Below are 22,970 nucleotides of genomic sequence, written 5' to 3'. Positions count from 1 at the left end.
CAATTTCAAAATAATTTTGTTTAAGGTTGTGTCCCTAAAACTTTTTTTATGTAACTTAGTAACACAAACAACCATTAGAAGATACTGGTAATAATTGTCATTTTTATTAGTAAACTGAGAAATTTGCCAAACTATTACATTTAAAATCTTTGTAAATACAAAAATATTTTGTTTTTGAGTATGGTTTATAGTGAAGATACAGATTAGTTTGAGAGCAACTTCATCTGCTTTTCTAGAATAATACCTGTCAGTTTCCCATATGAACCATGGTAATAATAAAACAAGTACTAAGTTAATTAGGTCATTCAGTATCTGGGAAGCTGTTGAAATATTATCAATGAACAGGAATTTTAAAAGGCAAACTTCATTTTGAAATCCTTATCTTATTCACATGAAAAGAATTATAAATATTTATAAAAAAAATTCACTACAGTAATTTTTCAACATAACTCGAATGGAGCAAAACAGATATTATTACTATATGGCCATTTTAATTAGTAAATAAATTAACACTTGGTCTCTTCAAGAGTGTGCTATATCTAAAAATAAAGGAAACCATTTTGGAATTCACTTATAGATGTTACATTGACAAGGAACTGTTCATAAAATATAAAGTATACAAAATAAAAGTATTAGGAAACTAGAGTGCATCAATACATGGAAAGAGGTTTCTTTATCCAACTTTTTCTGCTGTCTGCATATCTTAAATTGTAAAAATCTACTATGAAAAAATGATGACATATACATCTTAATTCTGAAAAATATTTTTTTATGTGTACTGTTATGATTAATAAATAATGTATGTAAACTTGTGGCCTTTCTTCAAAAATAACACTATGTAATACAAATTTTGTTCCTGATAGTGTTATTTCTTAATTGCTTTTGTTGTAAAAGTACAGAAAATAGCCATTATTCCCTTCAAACTTTGCTTTTGTGACTTGGATAATGAAATTTAGAAATTAACCTATTTTCTATGTAAAAACAGGCAAATTTGCACATTTTCATTTACATAAAGTCTGAATAAAACAACATATGAATCAAGATTTGCATGTATTTATACTAAATTATACAAAAACGTTTAGAAGTGAGTAGTTTATCGAGATTTGCAACTGTAATGTAAATCACTTTCATGTATCAGTCCCCAAATATAGTCTCCTATCATGTTTTTGTTATACCTTCCCTGGCAGCAGCATTCAAAGTCCAGTATATTTTGGTGGAAGCACCTGTCTTGCTCCTTTGAGTATGCTTCCATATTCTCCTTGAATATATCAAGTTGAGCATCAAGGATGTGGACTATCAGGGACATCCTGCAGCCCATTTTGCCACAGTTCTTCACCACAGCCTCAACCAGTTCCACATAACTTTCAGTCTTGTGATTGCACAAGAAGCTCTGAACCAATGCAACAAAACTACCCCAAGCATTTTTTCCTTCCTACTGAGCTTCTTGGGGAATTCTGCGCACTCCAGGATCTTCTTTATTTGTGGTCCAATGAAGACACCAGCTTTGACTTTTGCCTCAGACAGCTTAAGAAAGAAGTCTGGAAGGTACTTGAAGACTGCAGACTCCTTATCAAAAGCTGTGACAAATTGTTTCATAAGACCCAATTTTATGTGCAGTGGTGGATCACACTTAACATTGTGCCTCCCCACAGAGAACTCGGTCCATTGTGGCCAGTGCTTCCTGTTATAGCATGTTGTGGTGTCTCTGCTGTATAATATAAAATCTTATTCAAGCAAGCAAAAATTGTCTGTCTTACCTTCTAGAGTTTTTTTTTGCAGTGCTTGCAGGTAAAATGAGGTGCCCAGGGTTTGTCTTGATCCCTGACAGGCATGCCAAAATATGCCTTGTAGGCTTCAAACATTTTAGCAGATGCTGTCACAGAGTACTTTTTTGCTCATCTTGATAAACTGGCCACATACATAGCAAAATGTGTCTGGAGAATGCTTGCAGCTTCTTGATGCCATCTCTGATAAAATCAGGTAGGTCTGTGTTCACATAGGCAGCTGGAACTAAGCTGAAGTCATAAGTGGTGAACCCCTGTATATATATATATTACTATTGAAAGTTCTAGAAAATTCCAAAAGGTTACTGAAAATTCTCTGTCAGGTAATCAAGCACTGAATCTACCTGGAATGTTCTGGAAAATAGGTAAATTTGAAAATTTCATTATCCAGGTCACAAAAGCAAAGTTTGAAGAGAAAAATGTGTTTTTCATTTACTTTAGGCATAAGCAATTGGGAAATAACACTTTCTGCCCAGGAACAAGAAAAAGTAAACATTTTGTTACATTGTGTAATCATTTTTATGTTACATTGAAGCAGAGGAGAACCAACTCTTTTCACCTTGGTTCTAAACAAGTTTTGGTGCACTCACATCCTGTATTGGCCTGATGGGTAAGACACTCAGCTTACACTCTGAGGATTGGTGGTTTGACCACCAACTCCAAACATAGGAGTATTATAATATGATTACCAACTCCATTATTTATTCGTAGAATTTGCTATGAATAGTGTCTACTAGCTAGCTGATTTCCTTCTAATCTATTGCTTCAAAATTATGGACAGCTAATGGAAGTAGCCTTGATCACAAGACTTGGAAACAAAAACAAACACATCCCTTTATGTGTGCTTACAGAAGGGAACATTTGCCCCTTTACATTTCATACAAAATTGCACATATTATGATGTAAGCTTAATACCATTATTAAATATTTTTGATATTTTTTATTAAAACTACATTTTCTTTCAAAAAGCACATATTCTTTTAGTTTGTAAACTTACATCATAAAAGCTGAACCTCCATACACTTTTGTCACCCCGAATAAAAAATATATCTGTGAATGCCAATGAATCCCTTACAAACTGTTTGTGTGTATATGGTAGTGACATCTTCCCATGGTAACCCTATCCTATCCTATTCCTTACATGATTCACAGGACATAACGCTAGAAAATGCGAGTATCGTGTGATACAAAGCCACATTTATTTGATATGCAGATAATGGTCATGAACATTGCAGTAGGAACTGGTTGTTTTGGTATAACATAGGAGATTACAAGACAACTTCCTATAAGCATCACATGGTACTAACAGCATGTGAATGAAGGTAGGTTAAGTTGCTGACACTCAAGAGAAAACCAAGAATAAATGAAACATTTTTTTAAAAATTAAATCTTTATATTTTCACTATCAGCTACATTAATTTTCTAACAAATGAACACTGTTTGTAGAAAAAACCTTACAAAATATCAACAACACGAAATGGCGTATAACATGGGAAAGGTTAGTTGTTGTTACCGTATTATTTAACGGTATTAATGTTTGTATGGTAGTTTTAAAACATCATTTTAAAAATTATACTTTCAAATATTATTTTTATGTTTCTATAGCCATAGTTACTGGTCACCCTCACCCTACAACTTGTGCACCATGGCATTAAGGCACAACATACTTTCATTGTTAACTAAATTATTACAGTTTTATATTTGTATGATTATATATATAATGACTAAAAGTGATTTCTGGTGTTTGTTAAAATAATTAAGTCATAGCAAATAGCCAAAGACACACACATCATTGAGAAAACTGTATCATCATAGTGTACTTTATGAATAATTAGACATTTTGTTACATGTTTCTCTATTCTGAAGACACCACCATTAAAATAATTAGTTAATAATTTATAACATTAAATTTTTAAAACTTTTCATACAGCATAGCATGACAGTGAAGATGTTAATAAAAAACAAACAAACAACATTACATGTGCAGTCTCGTACAATAATTTGGGACTGAACACTGTCCATACAAACAAATGATGTCTTTGGATCAACAGTAAACCTAAATAAACTGAAACGGTCACAAACCTAACACAAAGCAGAAGACCAGAAGACTCTATGATTGTTTCTACTAAAGGTATGTTTTCTTGTTCTTTGTCAAACTTTCCTGTTGCATCCAAAAGTTGAAAAAGTCGTGAATTAAGTTTCAGAAACCACAACAAGAATGTTGAATAGGTATTGCAAACCATTAAAGTGCCTACTAAAATAGGATTATAACTTGTCAACCCTACATAACCAGATGACACATCAATAGTGGAAAGACTATTAGAATTTCCCTGAAAAAAGAAACTTGCCATCCCCATCCAGAAATACACAGTTGTTAGAACAGTAATATTTTTTGTAAGGCCCCGGAAAATCATCCACGTTATTTGTTCCTCACATACAAGCAGTGCGAACATTGGAATGTTGTGTGACCGATGTAAAAGACATGATAACAGTACCCAACCAAGTATTAATCTATTCCAAGCACAAGTAATATTTTTAAGTTTCTCATAACTAGAAACCCCACTCCAGAAGGTATGAAAACCCTTCAAAATAGCACATAAAATCAATAGTAGCACTTGAACATACACTAAATGTGCTTTTACTTGACTTCTTTCAGAAACAGTTATCTGTTTGTGCTGAATACTCAAATTTTCTACATGATATAGCAACACACAAGCCATGCCACAGGTGAATACAACACTTGATAATGTGTCTTTTCTACTGGAAAGTATTCTTAAAATAAGAAGAAATGACAAAATGATAGCCAAATTGAGAAATGTTTCATTCTCTGGTAATCTTAACCAATCTCCTACATCTGGTAAATGAGACCATTTATCTCCTGTACTGTTCCAGCTACGCAATATTCTACAAATAACAAGAGATGCCAGAGATAAATATAACTCTTTACAGTTCCCTATTAATTGGAATAGAAGTGAAAATGTTACTTTAAAAGAAGTAAAACTCGAATTTAAAATATTTGTTTGGCCTAAATAATCTACTTTTGGACTCCAATTTAGTGGACAATTACTACCTTGTTGATAAAAATGAATGTTTTCTGTCCTTTTAGCACTTATACAACTGGCTTTCAAGTTTTTACAAAGGTTTTCTCCAGAAAAATGCTTTAAGTAAGATACACATGCTACCAACTGTATTGTGGTTGCAAAATAATAACATAACTGGTGTTCCTCTTCAATAAAACTAGATGATGTGAAACTCATAAAATGTAGCACAAAACTAAGACATATTAAAGTTTTAGTTTTACTAAACTTTCTAAACCAATTAATTTTATCCCAATTACAAAATAAATTTAAATAAAACAAGGACAAAAAACTCACAACTATCAGAATAGTAAGAGTGATAAAGTTTAAACTACTGTGACACAAAGAACTTTTACAATCTTCACTACTACAGACATACATGTGGGTAAACATGGCTATCATGATGACAACAAAGCTTGTTATTAAAGTTGTTTCACATTTCATATTTCGTAAATAATACAAGTAAACAGTATTACTATTGGACATCGTGACAAGTACAATAACAAAAGATATTTGACTAGTGATATAAATACCTACATATAATGCATACATATCATAGTTTGTTGCACGTGATATTAGTTCATTTCTTACTGCTGACATAAGCTGCACATAGTTACGTTTGGCTTTTTTTGCAAGATCTGAGAACTTGCTATCTTCCGGGAAATGTTTAGCCCAAAATGTACTCCATTCCTTGTGAGCATTCAGGGCTGTCTTAAAAAGATCTAAGTAGGAAGCTTTCAATCCATCATTAGAGCTCTCTTTCATTACCTGCATAAGGTGGGCAGCAATAGAATACAATACATTTAACTGCTGGTCATCTCTCATGCCTAGTGCTTCCACAATACCTGGAATGATGGATCCAATGCTGTTAATGGGGATAGGCAAACCAAGAAGGATGGCTAATGTAGGTGTTAAATCAATCTGTGAAACTTCTGATATTACAGAATGCTTAATTTGAACAAGATCCCTGCTCCAACCTTTGGAACTCAGAATAATTAATGGTGTTGACACTTCTCCTGGTGAAACCCCTCCATGACTTCCTCGCGGACTCATACCATGGTCTCCACAAACAACAACTAGTGACGTGAGAGAAGATTCTCTATCTAATGTCACTAGGGATTCAGCAATAAACTCTATAATACCATCCATTTCCTGCAGTTTTGTTAGAAGCAAGGTTGATTCTAGTCCTGCAAGATGGCCAATGTGATCCAAACCAAGATAATGAAGAATTAAAATATCCCAATCATAACTTTTCATTTCTTCTTTTAAATGTCGAGTTACATTATTATCAACTTCAGTGTAATCAGAAACAAAAAATGATGTTGTTCCTTCAAACCGACTGAAATGTTCTGGAAATAACTTCAACCACATGTCATCACCGTAAAACACTAAAGTCTTATTATTATGATAAGCCTGTGTCACTAGGTTATCTTCTTTCAGTGATTTTGCATCAAGATTAATTATGACATCAATAAATCCTGGTACATTTCCTGTCATCATAGCTTTAATTCTTGGTAAAGTAACTGTTGGGGCTTGAGCCTTACTGACAAATCCAAAGGCCACACCATTCTTCAAAGCTTTCTCTACGTAAGGCATAGTAGGTTTATTATGACTGAAAATTCCATTTTGAATGCTTGGAATAAAGTCGGCACGAAGGGCATCTATAACAATAAACACTAACCTGTTAATTAATGGTTCTGTTTTATTTTTTCCAGCAAAATTAAAGGATGAACATTCAGGACAGCTTCCAATTTCACTTTTCTCACACTCGGGAGAAACCATAAATTTTAATACATTATCAGTATCGACAGAATAGCTGTGTTTGAGTTTTTCTCTAAACAAAGACTTTGCGGGAAAAAATCCTCTAAAAAAGAGACCAAGTCCTATCACATACAATAGAACACATAAAATCAATTCAAGCAGCCTCACTTTCACCATTTCCATTCACCAGACAACAATAATGTCCCCAACATCAATTCTCCTTATACATACAACAGAAATAATATTAGCGCTATTCTACATTTAAGTTAAAGAGACAGTGTAGTCTATCTTAACCTACAGAATACACTGAATTACATTTTATTAAACTTAAAATTAAACCTTTACTATAGTTCAACCTACGAATCCACTAAGGACTGAAAGAAAGCACTCAAAAAATATTTTCTCCACTATGTGGCGGTTTATTTTTCCTTTCCAGTAAAATTATATCCTTCTTAACTAATAAACCAGTCATAATTTTTACCACAGAATAACAGAAAATATTCTTTCTTCAACTTTTTTACACAAATTGTTATCAGTATCATATCAAAATCTATACAAGCATATCCGATATCATTATATTGATAACATTAATAATTAATTTAACAATTTTAGGAACTAATCTTTTTATTCGTGTGACATTCAAATTACCTTAAAATAAAACGTTCACTATTTTTTATTTGAACACTTATGACTTGAGAGTATAAAATATAAGTACGACTGTGATTAAATGTTTAAAATAATAAACATCGTTGAAGTACAACAAATTATTCTACAGGGTGGCCCGTAAGTCCCTAATCATCTTATGTATCCAGTGTATCTGTGTGCTATCACCAATATTCTTGCGCTCATGTACCCACGTACTTGTAACAATACACTCTTCCAGTGTAAATGGGCTTACATCGGCCACATTTCTCTGAAAAAAAAGAAACAAATTTATAATACATGCGTAATTGAATATAACATAATAACATATGGATGGGTAGGGACTTACGGGCCACCCTGTATATAGCACTGTTGCGAAAATTACTCTTCGTTAGGCTTAATAAAAAGAACGTGATTTTATTACAAAATTTTGCCATTTTCTAATGCTTTGCTAACTGTGAGCGTTTAATTCATAAATGACTGTTATATTTTTGTTTGGTTTTTCCTGAACCGCAAAGTGAAAATATGTTTGAAAGTCTTGTCTAGGTACGTACGAGATAATAAGACGTGCATATGAGAGAATATTATGTATGATTAAAGGCTTAAATTACGTATACAATAAACGTGTCGAATTTGAGGGATTACTTTATAAAGAACAATTCTTTGGTGTGTTCATAGAAATTATGTTATAAGAAAATTAGTTGGTGTGATATAAAAATGGCATACATTCATAATTACGTTTCACATCAATTTCGTAGTTTTGGTTTGGTTTATTTTTAATTTCGCGCATAGCTACACGAGAGCTATCTGCGCTAGCCGTCCCTAATTTAGCGGTGTAAGACTATAGAGTGGTGATGACTAGCGCAGATAACTGTCGTGTAGCTTTGCGCGAAATTCAAAACAAACCAAACCCAAAGAGTAACAAGAAACTGTTATAAATATGAAAAATACCAACATTTTAGCCAAAAATGTTGCAAATCATTCGTTGATAATGAACCAAGCAGAAGATATTCTGAGAATGAGAATACTTTATCTGTCCTGCATAATATGATGCATTATTTCAAGGAACCAGTCCACCAGTCAATATTAACGCGAATTTTCGTAACATGTTGATTCATGGTCATTCATTTTTAAATCCGATCTGATAATGCACGATGGGAAAATTCCTACAGAGAAAAAAGTGAAATAAACTGGTGCGAACAGCAAGTGGTCTTAAAGTTCCAGCAAGAAGAATATTGGAAGTTACTTTCACGAGATAAAAGAACCGATCGAATAACCGTAACAAATGAACAATGTTACACAAGTCTACCAAAAGTTTTTCAATGAAATAATAACAATTCTAGAACGAGTTTTGTTGCAGAAGACATGGTATGCATATGTGATATTAAATAAGCTTTCCTTTTTTGTAAACTTTGTACCGTAAACATTTTCAAAATTGTTACAAAATTCTTAAGAGGTTACCCCAGCAAAACAAAACAAAAACTCCCAACAAATTAAGGTTCTCTGAAACGTTTATTGCTTAGTCGTTTATCGTTGTTTATTTTACTGAAATTTAAAAGAACCTTCAACTATAAACAATAAGTATAAAGTTCAATAACTGTTAAAACATTAATATACCAATGTGTAGGTTGCTTATGTATATTTACTGGTATATTTGTAACAATACAGAAGTTTGTTTGATTGTTTATGTTTAAAAACATAGCTTCTCAGTGGGCAATCTACCGATACTGAACCCCAATTTTGTTAAATGTTATAATCCATTCACCTTAGCTTTGAGCTTTCCGGGGCATAATAATGAAGACCAGCTTATATCTGCCTGTTTTATGTATTAATATTATTTCAAAAACGTGTATTTTATATATGCATATAAAATTGTCCAATAATCCAATTGTCCAATGCCATGTTTATTTGAAAGTGAGCACAAAAACCGAGGACATATCAACACTCGTTGTACAGAGGTAAACTTTCTTACATCCTGGAAATTTTTATTAATTTTACTGCATACTGTAAAGTGTGTTACTTTAACGTGTTTTGTTTTCTGTCATTTACTGCTTAAAGCATATGGGCCGATTTTTGATGAACTGCTCCTCTCTGTATAAGATACCGCTGTTATAACAGTGACATGCATTCCTCAAAAAAACGAATGAACTTTCCAATTTGTTATGATGAGAAACCCACTTGAAGTAAAAGTGTATTCTCGAGACAACTGGTATTGGTACTAAAATAAAGTATAGAACAAACTCTTTTGTTAACCTGAAAATGATCTACGAAGGTCGAAACGTTGTTCTATACTTTATTTAATTAAAGTTTTAATACATATACCAGCCGTCTTAAGAATATAAAAATATTGCCAATTTCTCCTGTAGAAGATAGGTCAACCTTTCAAAAGCGCTCTGCTTATAGGGTTTTTATTTATTTCTATCAAGATTTCTTAAACCCACGTGTTTTTATTTTATAACATCATGAATGTATTCCTTATAGTCTAGGAAATATATTACCAGGAAACATCACTGTTTTCTATGAACTATACGTCCGCCCCTAGAAGTATCTAGCAAACAATGCCATCCGAGAAATTCTTGCTCTCAGGAACAATAGTCAAGGTTACTATCCTCTAAAGGGAACCCTAACAAAATTACGGATTTTTCATACTCAGACTGGTGTATCTACGGAGGGTGCCCACAGAGTATGTCAAAATGTAAGCAAGTTAATGAAGTTTTCATTATGAAAGATTTTGATTTAATTGAAAGCTGTTTTTTCTCTTCCCTTTAACCATGATAGAAAAAAATGTCGTCACCGTTACGGACCCTCTTAAGAACATTTCGAACTCTGCAGACGAGAAATTGAGAACTGAGGCTCTAAAGGACAGAATAATTATATCATTTTTTCTTGTGCTTCAACAAAAATCATGTACTCTGCTATTCTAGAGTACTTCTTGGATTGTCTTGAGTCACAACCACCTCAGGACTACCTCCTTCAAGTACATAAGTTCAATGCACAAGCAGTCCATTTTTCTCGAGAATGACACATATATTATTTCTGACAGTCTTATGTAGTCAAAAGTCCACATTTGTTTCCATATTCTTCACTGTGTGTATTCACAGTGGTACTATAAAGACGACTTTTTACTCTATTTTGGTGAGTTGGCAGTCTCTTTTCACAGATGAAGTCAAACTTTGTGCTGGTGCATTGCCAGACTGTTAGTTTTATATCTGTACCCCCATCCAATATGGCTGATTAGCGTATTTTACACAAGCCCCATTATAATTTGATCTAATTAATTAAAATTGTTTTTAATTATTCTCGTTTTTGTTTTTGGAGCTAAAAGTGGTTATCTTTGCATTGGATTTATGTATCTGAGCATCTGAACTTTCTAGACTGCATGGTGCCATCTTGATTCTAGCTGGTAGGCGTGCGATAAGTACACAGCACAATTGTCATTGGTCTATTTATTTGTAACGTATTCATGAACGTGTCACGCACCCTGTAGTGTCTTAGGAGAGAGCATAAAATGCAATAAGTAATTTACAGCGTTTCATTAAATTGGAAAGAGAATTATAAGATAAATCGCCCACTTACATCACTTATTACAACTAATCGATAAAGGAAACTATAGCTATGTCAAAGTAGCCAATAAGCTTGTTTTATTGAATTCCGCGAAAAGCTACTTGAGGACTGTATGCGATAGTTCTAATTTAAAAGTACTAAACCAGAAGAAAGGTAGTTAGTGTACATCCCTGACACCTAACCCTTGGGCTAGTCTTGCACTAACAAAAAAATGATAATTATCATCACATTATAACGCCTCCAGGCTAAATATGCGATAATATTCGAACACACGACCTAGAAATTGCAAATAGAACACCCTAATCACCATAGCCAATAAGACCTTCAAGAAAACGAATTTGAGGGTTTTCACTTTGACGGTAAAATTTCTACTCGTGAACTGACTTTTGGTCTTCACTTTTAAAGGTGCTATATATTTAAATTTGAAGTACAACATACAAGTTATACGTTATTACCTCTAACTCAAATATGGCCAAGTAATGTACACCACTTAAGGGAAGAAGTAAAATAGACCCTTAAGTGTGTTTTAATTCACTAAATACGCCTGAAATCTGATTTGTTTGTATTTTAATTTCGCGCAAAGCTACACGAGAGCTATCTGCGTTAGTCGTCCATAATTTAGCAGTGTACGACTAGAGGAAAGGCAGCTAGTCATCATCACTCAACGATAACTTTTGGGCTACTCTTTTACCAACGGATAGTGGAACTGACCATCACATTATAACACCCACAGGGCTGAAAAGGCAAGCATATTTGGTATGACGAGGATTCGAACCCGCGACTGTCAGATTATGAATCAATCACCCTGAACACCTGGCTATGTCGAGCGTCTGAAAGCTCAACGTCCGAACATAGCGTTACCAGGTTTTCTTAAAGAATGTAAAGATGAACTTTTAATAAACTCTTCTGTATTTAATATATATTAGTTTTCAGTCTTCAACGTTTGTAAAGAATGAAACAAAATAATATATAACTTCTTTTACTGAGTGTGTTTTTTTGGAAAATATATTCATTTACTATGCCAGTTTTTGTGTATGTAACTTCCGCTAAAGAATCCACGAAGTTGTCTGATAACGACATGTGCAAATACCCGCTAAGATTACAAGGTCTGATGTACTTCGTACTGCAGTTCTTTCTTCTAAAAATGAAACTTGAAAAGTTATTACACTATGATTTTTTTTTCTCAAATGTATCTTGTTCGTCTATCTCTCCTCTGTTCTCCCAATGGCTCAGAGCTAGCTTTTCACATAACACAAACCAACTGGGGTTGTTCGACAGCGACAGTGGGCACAGCACAGACAATTGTCCAAAATCTATTTTACACTTAGAACAAAGAATCGAACATCCAATGAATTTGTCCTCCGCTAGGACAGCGGCAAGTCTACGGATTTACAACTCTAAAATCAGGGGTTCGATTCTCCTCGGTGGACTCAGCCGATAGCCCGATGTGGATTTGCTATAGGAAAACACACCCACAATGGATCCTAGTGTCATCTATGAGGTAAAAAAGAAAGCTTAAGTTTAGCTTTCAGATAAGCTATATACGATAAACATGACAACTTAGATATTATCATAATACGATAACTACTTATTCCAATTTCAATAAATAAAAATTCTTGCAGATAAAATATTTTCCATAAAAATACGAACTGAATTGAATAAAATGTTTGTCATAAAAAGTTAAAAAACAAACCGAAGTTTTTATCTTTTCTTTTAGGTTAAAAAGAAATAAGCTCTGAAAAAGTAAAGTACTAGTCTATAATTTTTAAGTTAAAAATTAATTTCTGGAAATAACATCATTTTTTTCAACGTACAGAACTTAAGTTTTGTTTACATTACAATACTTCATACGTTTTTAAGTCCAACGCATTGATTGGTACAAATATAAAATGCTCTAATTAAATAATTTCGTTATAACAGCAAAGCAAAAAATACAATATAATAAAATGGCGTCATCTTAAGCTGTACCAGGCACGATTGATATCTTATATTGATTGACATTTAGGAACTAATTTATATTTGAATTATTAAACTGATTAATTTGGCCTCAATTAACCGCCGACTCTTGGGTTACTCCTTTAACAGAGAATAGTGGGATTGAACGTCATATTATAACGTCCCTACGGCTGAAAGGGCGAGCATGTTTGATGTGACGGGAATTCGAACCCGCGCCTCTCAGATTACGAGTCGAAAGCCTTAACCCACTTGGCCATGCCGGGCCTACAGTTCAAGTATAAGTGACCCTAAAATTCAATAAAGCTTTTGGATTTTCTCCAGGTAAGTAATTCTTTTTCGTACTGCTAACCATTGGTTCTGTTGTTAAACCATAATATTAAGTACAATAAAATGAGTTCTTTTCAGTTTCAAATCAATTCAAAAAAATTCTGTATTGTTACTACAACTACCAGCACATTGATAAGGCCACGTTTTTCTTAAAATATAATAAATGTGTATGTGTTTTCATATAGCAAAGCAACATCAGGCTATCTGATGAGTCCACTGAAGGGAATCGAACCTCTGATTTTAGCGTTGTAAATTCATAGACTTACAGGTGTACTATATAATAAATAGCAATATCAGTGAAGTACCTTCTTCTCCATAGGATTCAACACAATCAAGAAGTTCAAGAATGATTAGTGATTCTTTTGCTACTAATTTGTTTTTGATATTTTTTCCTCGTATTTTTCCAATGATGACTTTTGATTTCGTTAAATCCTTATGCAAATAGTCATCCATTAGTATGTTTTTGTATTCATTTTCACTTGTCCAACAGGGCGTCATTTTCTGTAATATACATTGATTCTATATCATTTGTTAAATGTAATTCTAAGTGTAATCAAAAACGTGTCACTGTCAACATGATAGTAAACATGCTCAAGACAGCGATATGGTCGTGAGAAAATGAGATTCCTCAGAAATTTGTTTGATGCGAGGGGTATCGATAAAACAATATATAACAGGAACAAAAATATTTGAGAGACAGAAAAGTGAACTGCAGAAAAAGAAGGTCTTTAAATTGCTATATTTTGGGATAACTTTTCTTCATCTCTATATATGGGATGGGGAGAGGAGTACTTTTAGTTTATTGAGAGTTATTAAATAACTAGCAGTTACGCGTGATCTGCGTGACCAATGAAAGTTTTTTGGTGTTTTAGCGGCATGCTTGAAGGTCCATTGCGCTAAAAATTTCATTTCTGTGATGAGCACAGCCGAAGTAGCGTAGTGTGTCAACGAGAAACAAACAAATAAAGAAAGACGAATGAAAACATCAAAATTCTTAGATTAAATTACGTTTTCCCTGAAATACAGATTGACTTAAAACAAGTATCAAACAGGCCTAAGATAGGCATTATAAGTCGTAAAATATAAACCGTAAACATAGATATTATTGCTAGTTTTATCTTCTTGGAAGTTTGTGAATGGCTTTTGGTTTGGTTTTGAATTTCATACAAAGCCACTAGAGGGCTATCAGCGCTAGCCGTCCATAATTTTGCAGTGTAGAACTAGAAGAAAAACAAATGGTCGTCACCACCCACCGCCAACTCTTCTTCTACTCTTTTACTAACGAATAATGGGATTGACCGTCACATTATAACGCCCCCACTGCTAAAAGACCAGCATGTTTGGTGCGATTGGGGACTCGAACCTGAGACCCTCAGATTAAGAGTCAAGTGCTTTAACTACGTAGCCGTGTCGGGCCTGTGAATGGTTAAATGACAATTTGAGAATACTTGAAAAACACAAGTAATATTTGTTCATAAAACAAAAGTTTGTTGAAATGTAAGATTCTGGTATTCTATCTAACTATTTTTTTTCATATATTGTACCGTATCTGCCTTTTAGTTTAAAAAGTAAAATGGTTCAATAAATTATAATTCAAAAATAATCTTTTCAAAGTGTTACACACTGTGGAGTATTATTGCTTCTTTTTAACGCTAGGACTCATCTGAATTTTTAAATAGCAAAGTTTAGCGGTTGCTTTGTCCAGTGGCTCAGCGGTATGTCTGTGGATTTCCAACGCTAAAAACCGGGTTTCGATACCTGTTGTGAGTAGAGCACAGATAGCCCATTGTGTAGCTTTGTGCTTAATTCAAAACAACAACCAATAATGAAATAAACTGCATGTTTTCCATCTTGTTGATACATAACCACACTGTTATAAAGCAGTAGTTATTGTCTTATACAATAAAAACCATGTACTTAGTGTCCATTTCAACTAAGTGTTACAAAACACAGAAATTTTCTTAGCGAGTTGTTTTTGTAGTATAAATAAATAAGTGTTTTCGTAAGCAGTATCAACGAATCAGGCCAATGTTCATAACAAAATTACACACCACACACGTTTTGGGCAAGGTATTAATCGAAAGACTGGAGAACTCATTTCCACTCTTAATATATCCTCTTCAGTTCTACACACGAAATGTTTGATTGTTGTTAATTAAACGCATTTCTAGCGTTTTAAGCTTGGATACTAATAAATAAGACAATGAGAAACACGCATAAGTCTCGAGAAGTTTTAGCCTTTGTAGTAAATATAGTGAAGTTTCTTTTACCGTAAATTTAACTAACCTATGAAGTTTCATACGTTTTATACAAATATGTATTTTGCAGATTTTCAATGATTATGTTAACGTTGGTATAAAGAATTGTCAATAAATGAGAAATCTAATTGAAAGTTAAACAATGGACTATTCAGGTCCTTTTCACACAGTGTAAATTATAGAAAGTGGTAATTTATATTTTATATAATGGCAGTTACTCAGACACACTTGCTTTTAGACTGCTGATATTTCGTTCGGTATTATATTTAAAAAAATGTATAAAACTCTATATTACAAGAAAACAAATACTTACTGAAAATTAACATACGTGTTTTATCAAAACCATTTTATGTAGAAACTTAAATGTGAAAAATGATTCTCAGGAGACACACAAACATATTTCGTCTTATTAAAAAGTGGTAAACCATTTGAAGCAAAGTAAAATATATTATTAAAGTATCCAACATGGGTTTTCAACTGTTAATTTATCCAGAAAATGTTAAACAACTATATCCTGTTGTTTTACTCATTTGGAGATATCTTATAGCTCCTCCACCCTTTAATAACATGTCATGTTGACATTAGACATAAACAACCTCATAACAACAAGTTGTTGTTTTTTAACTGGAAACCCAACGCTTCGTTTCACAGTTTATTCAGAAGCGTTCCACTAAAACACAAACCGTAACTGACTGTAAAAAGTTTCAAACTGTGTTTTAGTAGAACACTTCTGAAGAAACTATAAAGCGAAACACATATGTAAAATCGGCTTGTTTTGGTTGAGAAAATATTTTACGTAGAAGAGCGAACAACATTTCGACCTTCTTCGGTCATCATCAGGTTCACAAAAAAGGAAAGAGGTAACTGATCGGAAGCTGACCACATGTTTGGAAGGGGTTGTGTAACTGAGTGTCGGAATGTAGAGGGCAGTGTTTGATGTTTGAATAGATAATTTTATATTATTTATTTTATTATATTAAATATAGGTATAAAGGTGTTCCTTTGTATTGGTTTATTTTGGCTTTAAGTTGTTGTATAAATAAGGCTTCTTTGATTTTGCGTTTGTTTCTTTATCTAGTATTTGAGTGTTTTCTATGGTTATGTTGTGTTTATTTGACTTGCAGTGTTCGAAACGTGTGAAGGTGACTTTTTATATTCTTTAAATCTGGTTCCCGTTTTTCTACTTGTTTCTCCAATATAGAAATCGTGGCAGTTATCACATTGTATTTTATAAATAATGTTGGTTTGGTGTTTGTCAGTGTAGTTTCTACATAGTATAGACCTAAGTTTTGTGCCTGGCTTTTGAATAAATTTGGTATTAATTGGAATGTCATATTTTGTTACTAGTTTTTGCCAAATGTTGGTTATTTGTTTGCTGATGTCGGGAATATATGGTATACAGCAGTATATCGTTTCGTGATTTTTTGATTCGTGAGATATATTTACTTTTGTTGGTTGATTTTGCTTTCTGTCTAGGTGTGTGCGTATAATGTTTTCTACGGTTTGTGGAGGAAACTTGTTGATGTTGATGAAGTATTGTTTTATTTTGTCTAATTCATCGTTAAATTTATCTGGTGAGCATAGTTTTATGGCTGTGTTTATTTGGTTTCTTAGTATGTTGAGTTTTTGTTTTGTTTCATGTGCTGTATGGGTGATTTTTCGGTGGATTTCTGTTTTAAATTGTGTGTCGGTTCTTGTAATTTTGAGGTTAAGAAATGATATTTGATTGCTTTCTTCCTGTTCACATGTGAAGTCAATGTTGGGATGTATAGAGTTAATGTGATTGAAAAAATTAAGTGTGTGTTCTGTAGATCTCAATCCCGCAACCGTGTCATCTACATATCTGTATCACTATATTGGTGGATGTAATGCTGTGTTAATTGCTTGTGTTTCAACTTGTGTCATAAAAATATTGGCTAGAACTGCTGATACTGGGTTGCCCATGCTAAGGCCATTTGTTTGTATATAGTTGTGGTTGTTGAACATGAAGTTTGTCTTCATTGTGGTGAATTCTATGAGAGTTGCTAATTGGTTGCTGGGAATGTCTATAGATGAATTAGGGTCTCGGATATAGAGTTCTAAGGCTATCTTGCAGGCTTCAGTGGTTGGAACTTCTGCAAAGAGGGATATAACATCGAAACTGGCCATTAAGGCTTTATGATTAAGTTGATTTAGATTAGACTTGAAATTAAAAGAGTCTTTGATGAATAAGCTAGTTGATGTTACATATTTAGAGAATGTCCATGTTATGTATTTACCAAGATTGTAATTAAACAATTCATATGTGGACATTATTGGTCGTAATGGACAATCTGGTTTATGAAATTTGGGGATGCCGTATATTTGTAGTGTGCGTGAGTTGGTTTTTCGTAGATAGGAATAAAGTGTTTGTGACATTGTGTTGGCTTTTTTCATTTTTAGTAGTAATTTGTTTAGTTGTGTCTCGTGTGCCTTTGTTGGATTTGTGTGTATTGGTTTAAATTTGTTCGTGTCTGATAGGATGTTCTTCATTTTTTGGATGTATTTCATTTGTGTTCATTATGATTATAGCGTTACTTTTATCTGCTTTTAGAATGTTTATATTTTTGACTTGTTTTAAGTTTTTAATGGAATTAATGTCTCTTTTTGTAAGATTATTTTTTAGATTTCTGTTTTGTGAAATTATGTTGATGGTTTTGTGAGAAAATTCTCTGAAAAAATCGCTTAAGATGTTGTTTTTAGGTATTTCTGGAAAATATAAATTTTTAATTTTGCCTGGTAAGTTTGGCTGTTGGATGTCAATAAAACTGTCTAAGTTGTCTTCTTTCTGTTGGTTGTTTTTTGTTGTTTTCTTGTTTTTGTTTTCTGTAGAAAGTATCACAAGTAACTGGCTAGATCTTCTAAACATGTTTTGATTTCCATGGTTGGAATGTACCTAGGTGCTATTGCGAAGTTGAGTCCTTTGTTAAGTAGATGTATCTCGTCTGTGTTTAATTGTCGATCGGATCTGTTAATTATGATGTTAGTAAACGGTTTGTCGTGATGTCTTTTCTGTTGTTTGCATCTTAATTTTTCTAGTTTTTTGTTGTGGCAGATACATTCCTTGAGATTCAGCATACGAAACAAAACAAAAACTCAACATACTAAGAAGCCAAATAAACACAGCCATAAAACTATGCTCATCAGATAAATTTAACGATGAATTAGACAAAATAAAACAATACTTCATCAACATCAACAAGTTTCCTCCACAAACCGTAGAAAACATTATACGCACACACCTAGACAGAAAGCAAAATCAACCAACAAAAGTAAATATATCTCACGAATCAAAAAATCACGAAACGATATACTGCTGTATACCATATATTCCCGACATCAGCAAACAAATAACCAACATTTGGCAAAAACTAGTAACAAAATATGACATTCCAATTAATACCAAATTTATTCAAAAGCCAGGCACCCTCTACATTCCGACACTCAGTTACACAATCCCTTCCAAACATGTGGTCAGCTTCCGGTCAGTTACCTCTTTCTTTCTTGGTAAACCTGACGATGACCGAAGAAGGTCGAAATGTTGTTCGCTTTTCTACGTAAAATATTTTCTCAACCCAAACGAGCCGATTTTACATATATATTTCTCTACAAGTGGGTTTTCTCGACATCACTGATTATAAAGCGAAACGTTTAGTATCCAGTTACAAAACAACAACAACTTGTTGTTATAAGGTCGTTTATTTCTAGTATCCAAATCTCTTCTTTACACCATTATGCACTATCGAAATTAAATAATGTAATGATAATGTCTTTGGCATACTGGTTAGGGTAAAAAACTAGTAATTAAAAGTTTGAAATTGAGACATTCGTTGGTTGTGCGAGTAATTGAAGTAAGCTTATTTTATGTTTATGTTATTTTGTATTTTAAAATAAAGTTTTTTCTCGTATCATGAAAACGTTTACAGTATTTTGTATAATAAGTATTATATAACATTCATCATACTGTATTTTGAAAGGGCTTCATTTCTAGATGTTATTATTAACTTCTGTAGTAATGTGAATGTCAACAGATGACGCTTTGCAAATATTACTGATTCGTTGTTTTTGGTATATCTACTGATTGATACGACAAGAACTGTTAAGTGGATATCTGTTACACAATGAAAAAATGTATCGTGATGGTTAAAATGTAAAAAACAGTGACTTCTGTAAAAATAACTGTAACTTGCTGTACATTGAGACTAATAACTAATAGTTAAAAGTCGTTTTTTTTTTCTATTTTGCTCTTGATATATGTGTGTGTGTCTTCTTATAGCAAAGCCACATCGGGCTATCTGCTGAGTCCACCGAAGATAATCGAATCCCTGATTTTAGGGTTGTAAATCGTTAGACTTACCGCTGTGCCAGATGGGGATTCTCTTGACATGAGTCATCATAGTTCTGTTGCTTGCCTCTATAGACGACATTTTAATGATATAGTACGATTCCATTTGGTATAAGATTTGCTTTGAGATGATGTAGAGTAAGGATATCAACATTTATTCTATTATATTATCTTCGCATTCCCTTGTCAAAAATGATAATAAAGTCACTCTCTACATTTCTGCAGCTGTAAGTGCGTTACAAAAATGTCAGTAAAACCCTACTATTCGACTAGAGTATCTCAAGAGTTGGCAGAGGGATAAGTTTGTTTTTTTTGTTTGTTTTTTTTTAATTTCGCGCAAAGCTACACGAGGGCTATCTTCGCTAGCCGTCCCTAATTTAGCAGTGTAAGACTAGAGGGCAGGCAGCTAGTCATCACCACCCACCGCCAACTACAGTAAACAGATTTATTCATAAATCTCAAGGTTACAAACGGAAAACAGCAAGGTCAAATATTAAATAATTTGTAATCCACGTTTTTTTACTGTTATTGTGCAACAAATGCATATGATGATTTCGGTAAACGGACAATGTCTCACCCAAATATTTTTTTATATAGTCTACCGTGCTATTTATTTTATTGTTACTTTTTTAAAGACATCTTGATTGTTTGTTTGCAGTTTTAGGTTTGTTTGTTTCCAAGGGAGAATCTAATTATGTAGATAATTAGGTAGATCGCTTGTATTTTTCAAGATGAGAAATCACAAATTGTTGCAAAAAATTTGGCACTTTGTTGAATAAAATTGGCTTCTGATTAGAAGAAAATGGTTCTATTTCAATAAAACAATTGTCAAATACATTTTTAATCGAATACAAGAGAATACAAATTTTCAAAAAATGATTGGAAAATATAAAAGACATACGATAAAAACAATTTTGTTTGAACACACAAAAAAGGATGATCCAATTCATGTAAAGAAAAACTTAGAACAATTACCCACAACCGAAACTCCTTCTAAAACAACTTCTTGAATATTTATAAAAAAATTATAAAAATGTTGGTGATCGACTTCATCTGATTACCCATTCATTTCTTGTAGTTATAACTGTTCACAAAGTATGCATCTTAGCTTTATCAAAGTAAAGCCACATTTTTGCAAAGCTCTTTATTTATGAATTGGAATTGGACATCAAAAGTTAGTTTGTTTTTAAAGAAAGAGTCAGTAATCATGGAGATCAGACTTGTCCTGGATCTGATTCTTTCCATCGTATCTCTTAAAGCAAAAATAAAAAAATTTGTACAGGAATACTTGCGTTAAGCCTTGTATGTGCCATACTTTTGTTCCGTGTCAGACAAAAATTTTTATAAAGATAGAGCAAACGTATATAAGTTGACTTAAGTTGTCACCAGTTGTAATATTTTGATGTACATGAACAAAGAAACGTTGGATGAACAGAGTCGCTTTTTCGACTAGACAGTTTATCTCTTCATACACACAATTCTATTCAGAAACCTGTTTCAAATAAGTTTTCAATTCACTCTTAATAACAGTGGTATATTCATTTAAAATCTTTCAAAAACACATTTATAGAGTAACAACAGAATATCAGGTACTTCTCAGACGTTACTAAATGGTTATTAAAATCTTAAACTCTATTCACACATACCACTATTAAGATAAGCGTCAGGAATTATTTATTTTACCTATCTTATCTGTTGTTGATAGTAATTGTGTTTACTGTTTACAGTTTTCCTTTTTACATCCGTATGTAAAAAAATATATTAGTTTTACTTTTTAGACTTATGTTTTACATCCGTATGTAAAAGAAAAATGATATTAGTTTTACTCTTTACATTTATGTTTTACATCAGTCTTTAAACTGATGTGTATTGTTAAGAAAATGTTTAGGGGGAAATTTCCCCTATTTGTTTGCATCACAAAATCTCCATAACATCATAGTCTGTCCATACTGATAGGACAATACGAAATGAATAAATTGGTCAATAAAACGTGTTAATTATACTGAGAGGAAGATAGGGTTACTAGGAGCACGTGTCAAATTGCAAGATGAAAATTTAAAAAAAAACATTTTTTTAAAATTCAAATGCCTTTTTTAGTTTTTCTAAGATTGAGAAAAAAACAAAATGAAATATTTTTAAACTTTAAGAAATGAATGAATTTTTCAAACATTTCTTTGAAATTCGGGTGAAATTTAATTTTCAACGTCCAACTATTTCATTACATTCAGGAGGAATACATAAAATAAATAAAGATTGTTTCCTGGTATAAGAAGTGTGTGGAAGAGACTTAGTTTTTCTTTTCATAATTTGTGAAATAAGTCGACCCCCTCCCTATTGATTATTAGTGTCACGACCGCTATGTGCCAGAAAACAACAATACTACAAGCTACCGTAAAGTATATATATAATTTATATATTGTTTATGTCGAAATATGTATATATATATATATATGTATATCCACAAAATTGTGTTAGTTTTCTTGACGTTGTCATTATACGATATTTTCTGGTGTAAACTGACCTACATTTAATAATATTACCACAGAAGAAGCTACATTATAAATGTTATTTTCACAATCAATTTTAATCTGGTCCGGTCAACACAGGTAGCATCAGTGAGCTAAAGCCTTCAGTATGGCGTGTACCTCTTCAGCAATGGCTTGCAGTACTAATTCAAACTGCGCCTAAAAATACAAGAAAATGGTGACAATGAAACGACAGTGTTGCAGTGAAAAATAAGGGTACATTTACAATACATTATTATCCACGCACACGTCTCCGCGAAACTCCCTATCTTCAATATTATTTCACTACCCAAATTCTTTGAATTCAGCACTTTTCAGTTCAGTCAAGCCTAGTATATAGAAACCTTTTTTGATCGAAAACTAAAATGTTTGTCTTTTTTTTCTGTTGTTATATTTTATAATATTTATCTGGTTTCCTCGCTTTTAAGTTTTTCCGTAAATAGCCTATATCTGAAAAGCTATGTGTTTTAATTTGTTCTTCTGTTGATTTAACATTCGAGACACAGTTTATAAAGCAAATTAAAAATATTCTTTTGCGAATGATTATGAAATAGAATGTTTATATCAATAACGTTTTAATTAATACGCTTTAAAATTATTAGAAGTTTTACAATTGTATGTATACATATTTACTATATGCAAATAAAACTTATTAATATGATGTTTACGTTGGCATTTACAATTCCTTAAACGATTGCTATTAAACATTATAT

The 22,970-nt window shown here is 32.6% G+C and overlaps 2 protein-coding genes across 5 annotated transcripts in view; both read right to left on the bottom strand.

The window, feature by feature from the left end:
- Positions 1–82: 82 nt before the first annotated feature.
- On the bottom strand, positions 83–7,013 carry PIG-G (phosphatidylinositol glycan anchor biosynthesis class G). Its single transcript, XM_076504884.1, has one exon. The coding sequence runs from the start codon at positions 6,803–6,805 to the stop codon at positions 3,707–3,709; it is 3,099 nt and encodes a 1,032-aa protein (XP_076360999.1). The 5' UTR covers positions 6,806–7,013; the 3' UTR covers positions 83–3,706.
- Positions 7,014–20,554: 13,541 nt separating this feature from the next.
- Positions 20,555–22,970, bottom strand: part of LOC143252550 (receptor-type tyrosine-protein phosphatase N2-like) — a 96,358-nt gene continuing 93,942 nt past the window's right edge. For all 4 annotated transcript variants that reach the window (XM_076504882.1, XM_076504874.1, XM_076504877.1 and 1 more), the window contains one exon: positions 20,555–22,416. Coding sequence is in view for 1 of the 4 variants with exons in the window: in XM_076504874.1 (XP_076360989.1) it covers positions 22,401–22,416 (16 nt within the window). In the remaining 3 variants the exon portion in view is untranslated. The remainder of the gene's footprint in view (positions 22,417–22,970) is intronic.

This window comes from Tachypleus tridentatus, chromosome 6 (assembly GCF_004210375.1).
Source record: "Tachypleus tridentatus isolate NWPU-2018 chromosome 6, ASM421037v1, whole genome shotgun sequence".
Taxonomy (NCBI): domain Eukaryota; kingdom Metazoa; phylum Arthropoda; class Merostomata; order Xiphosura; family Limulidae; genus Tachypleus; species Tachypleus tridentatus.
This window is presented reverse-complemented; position numbering and strand designations above follow the sequence as displayed.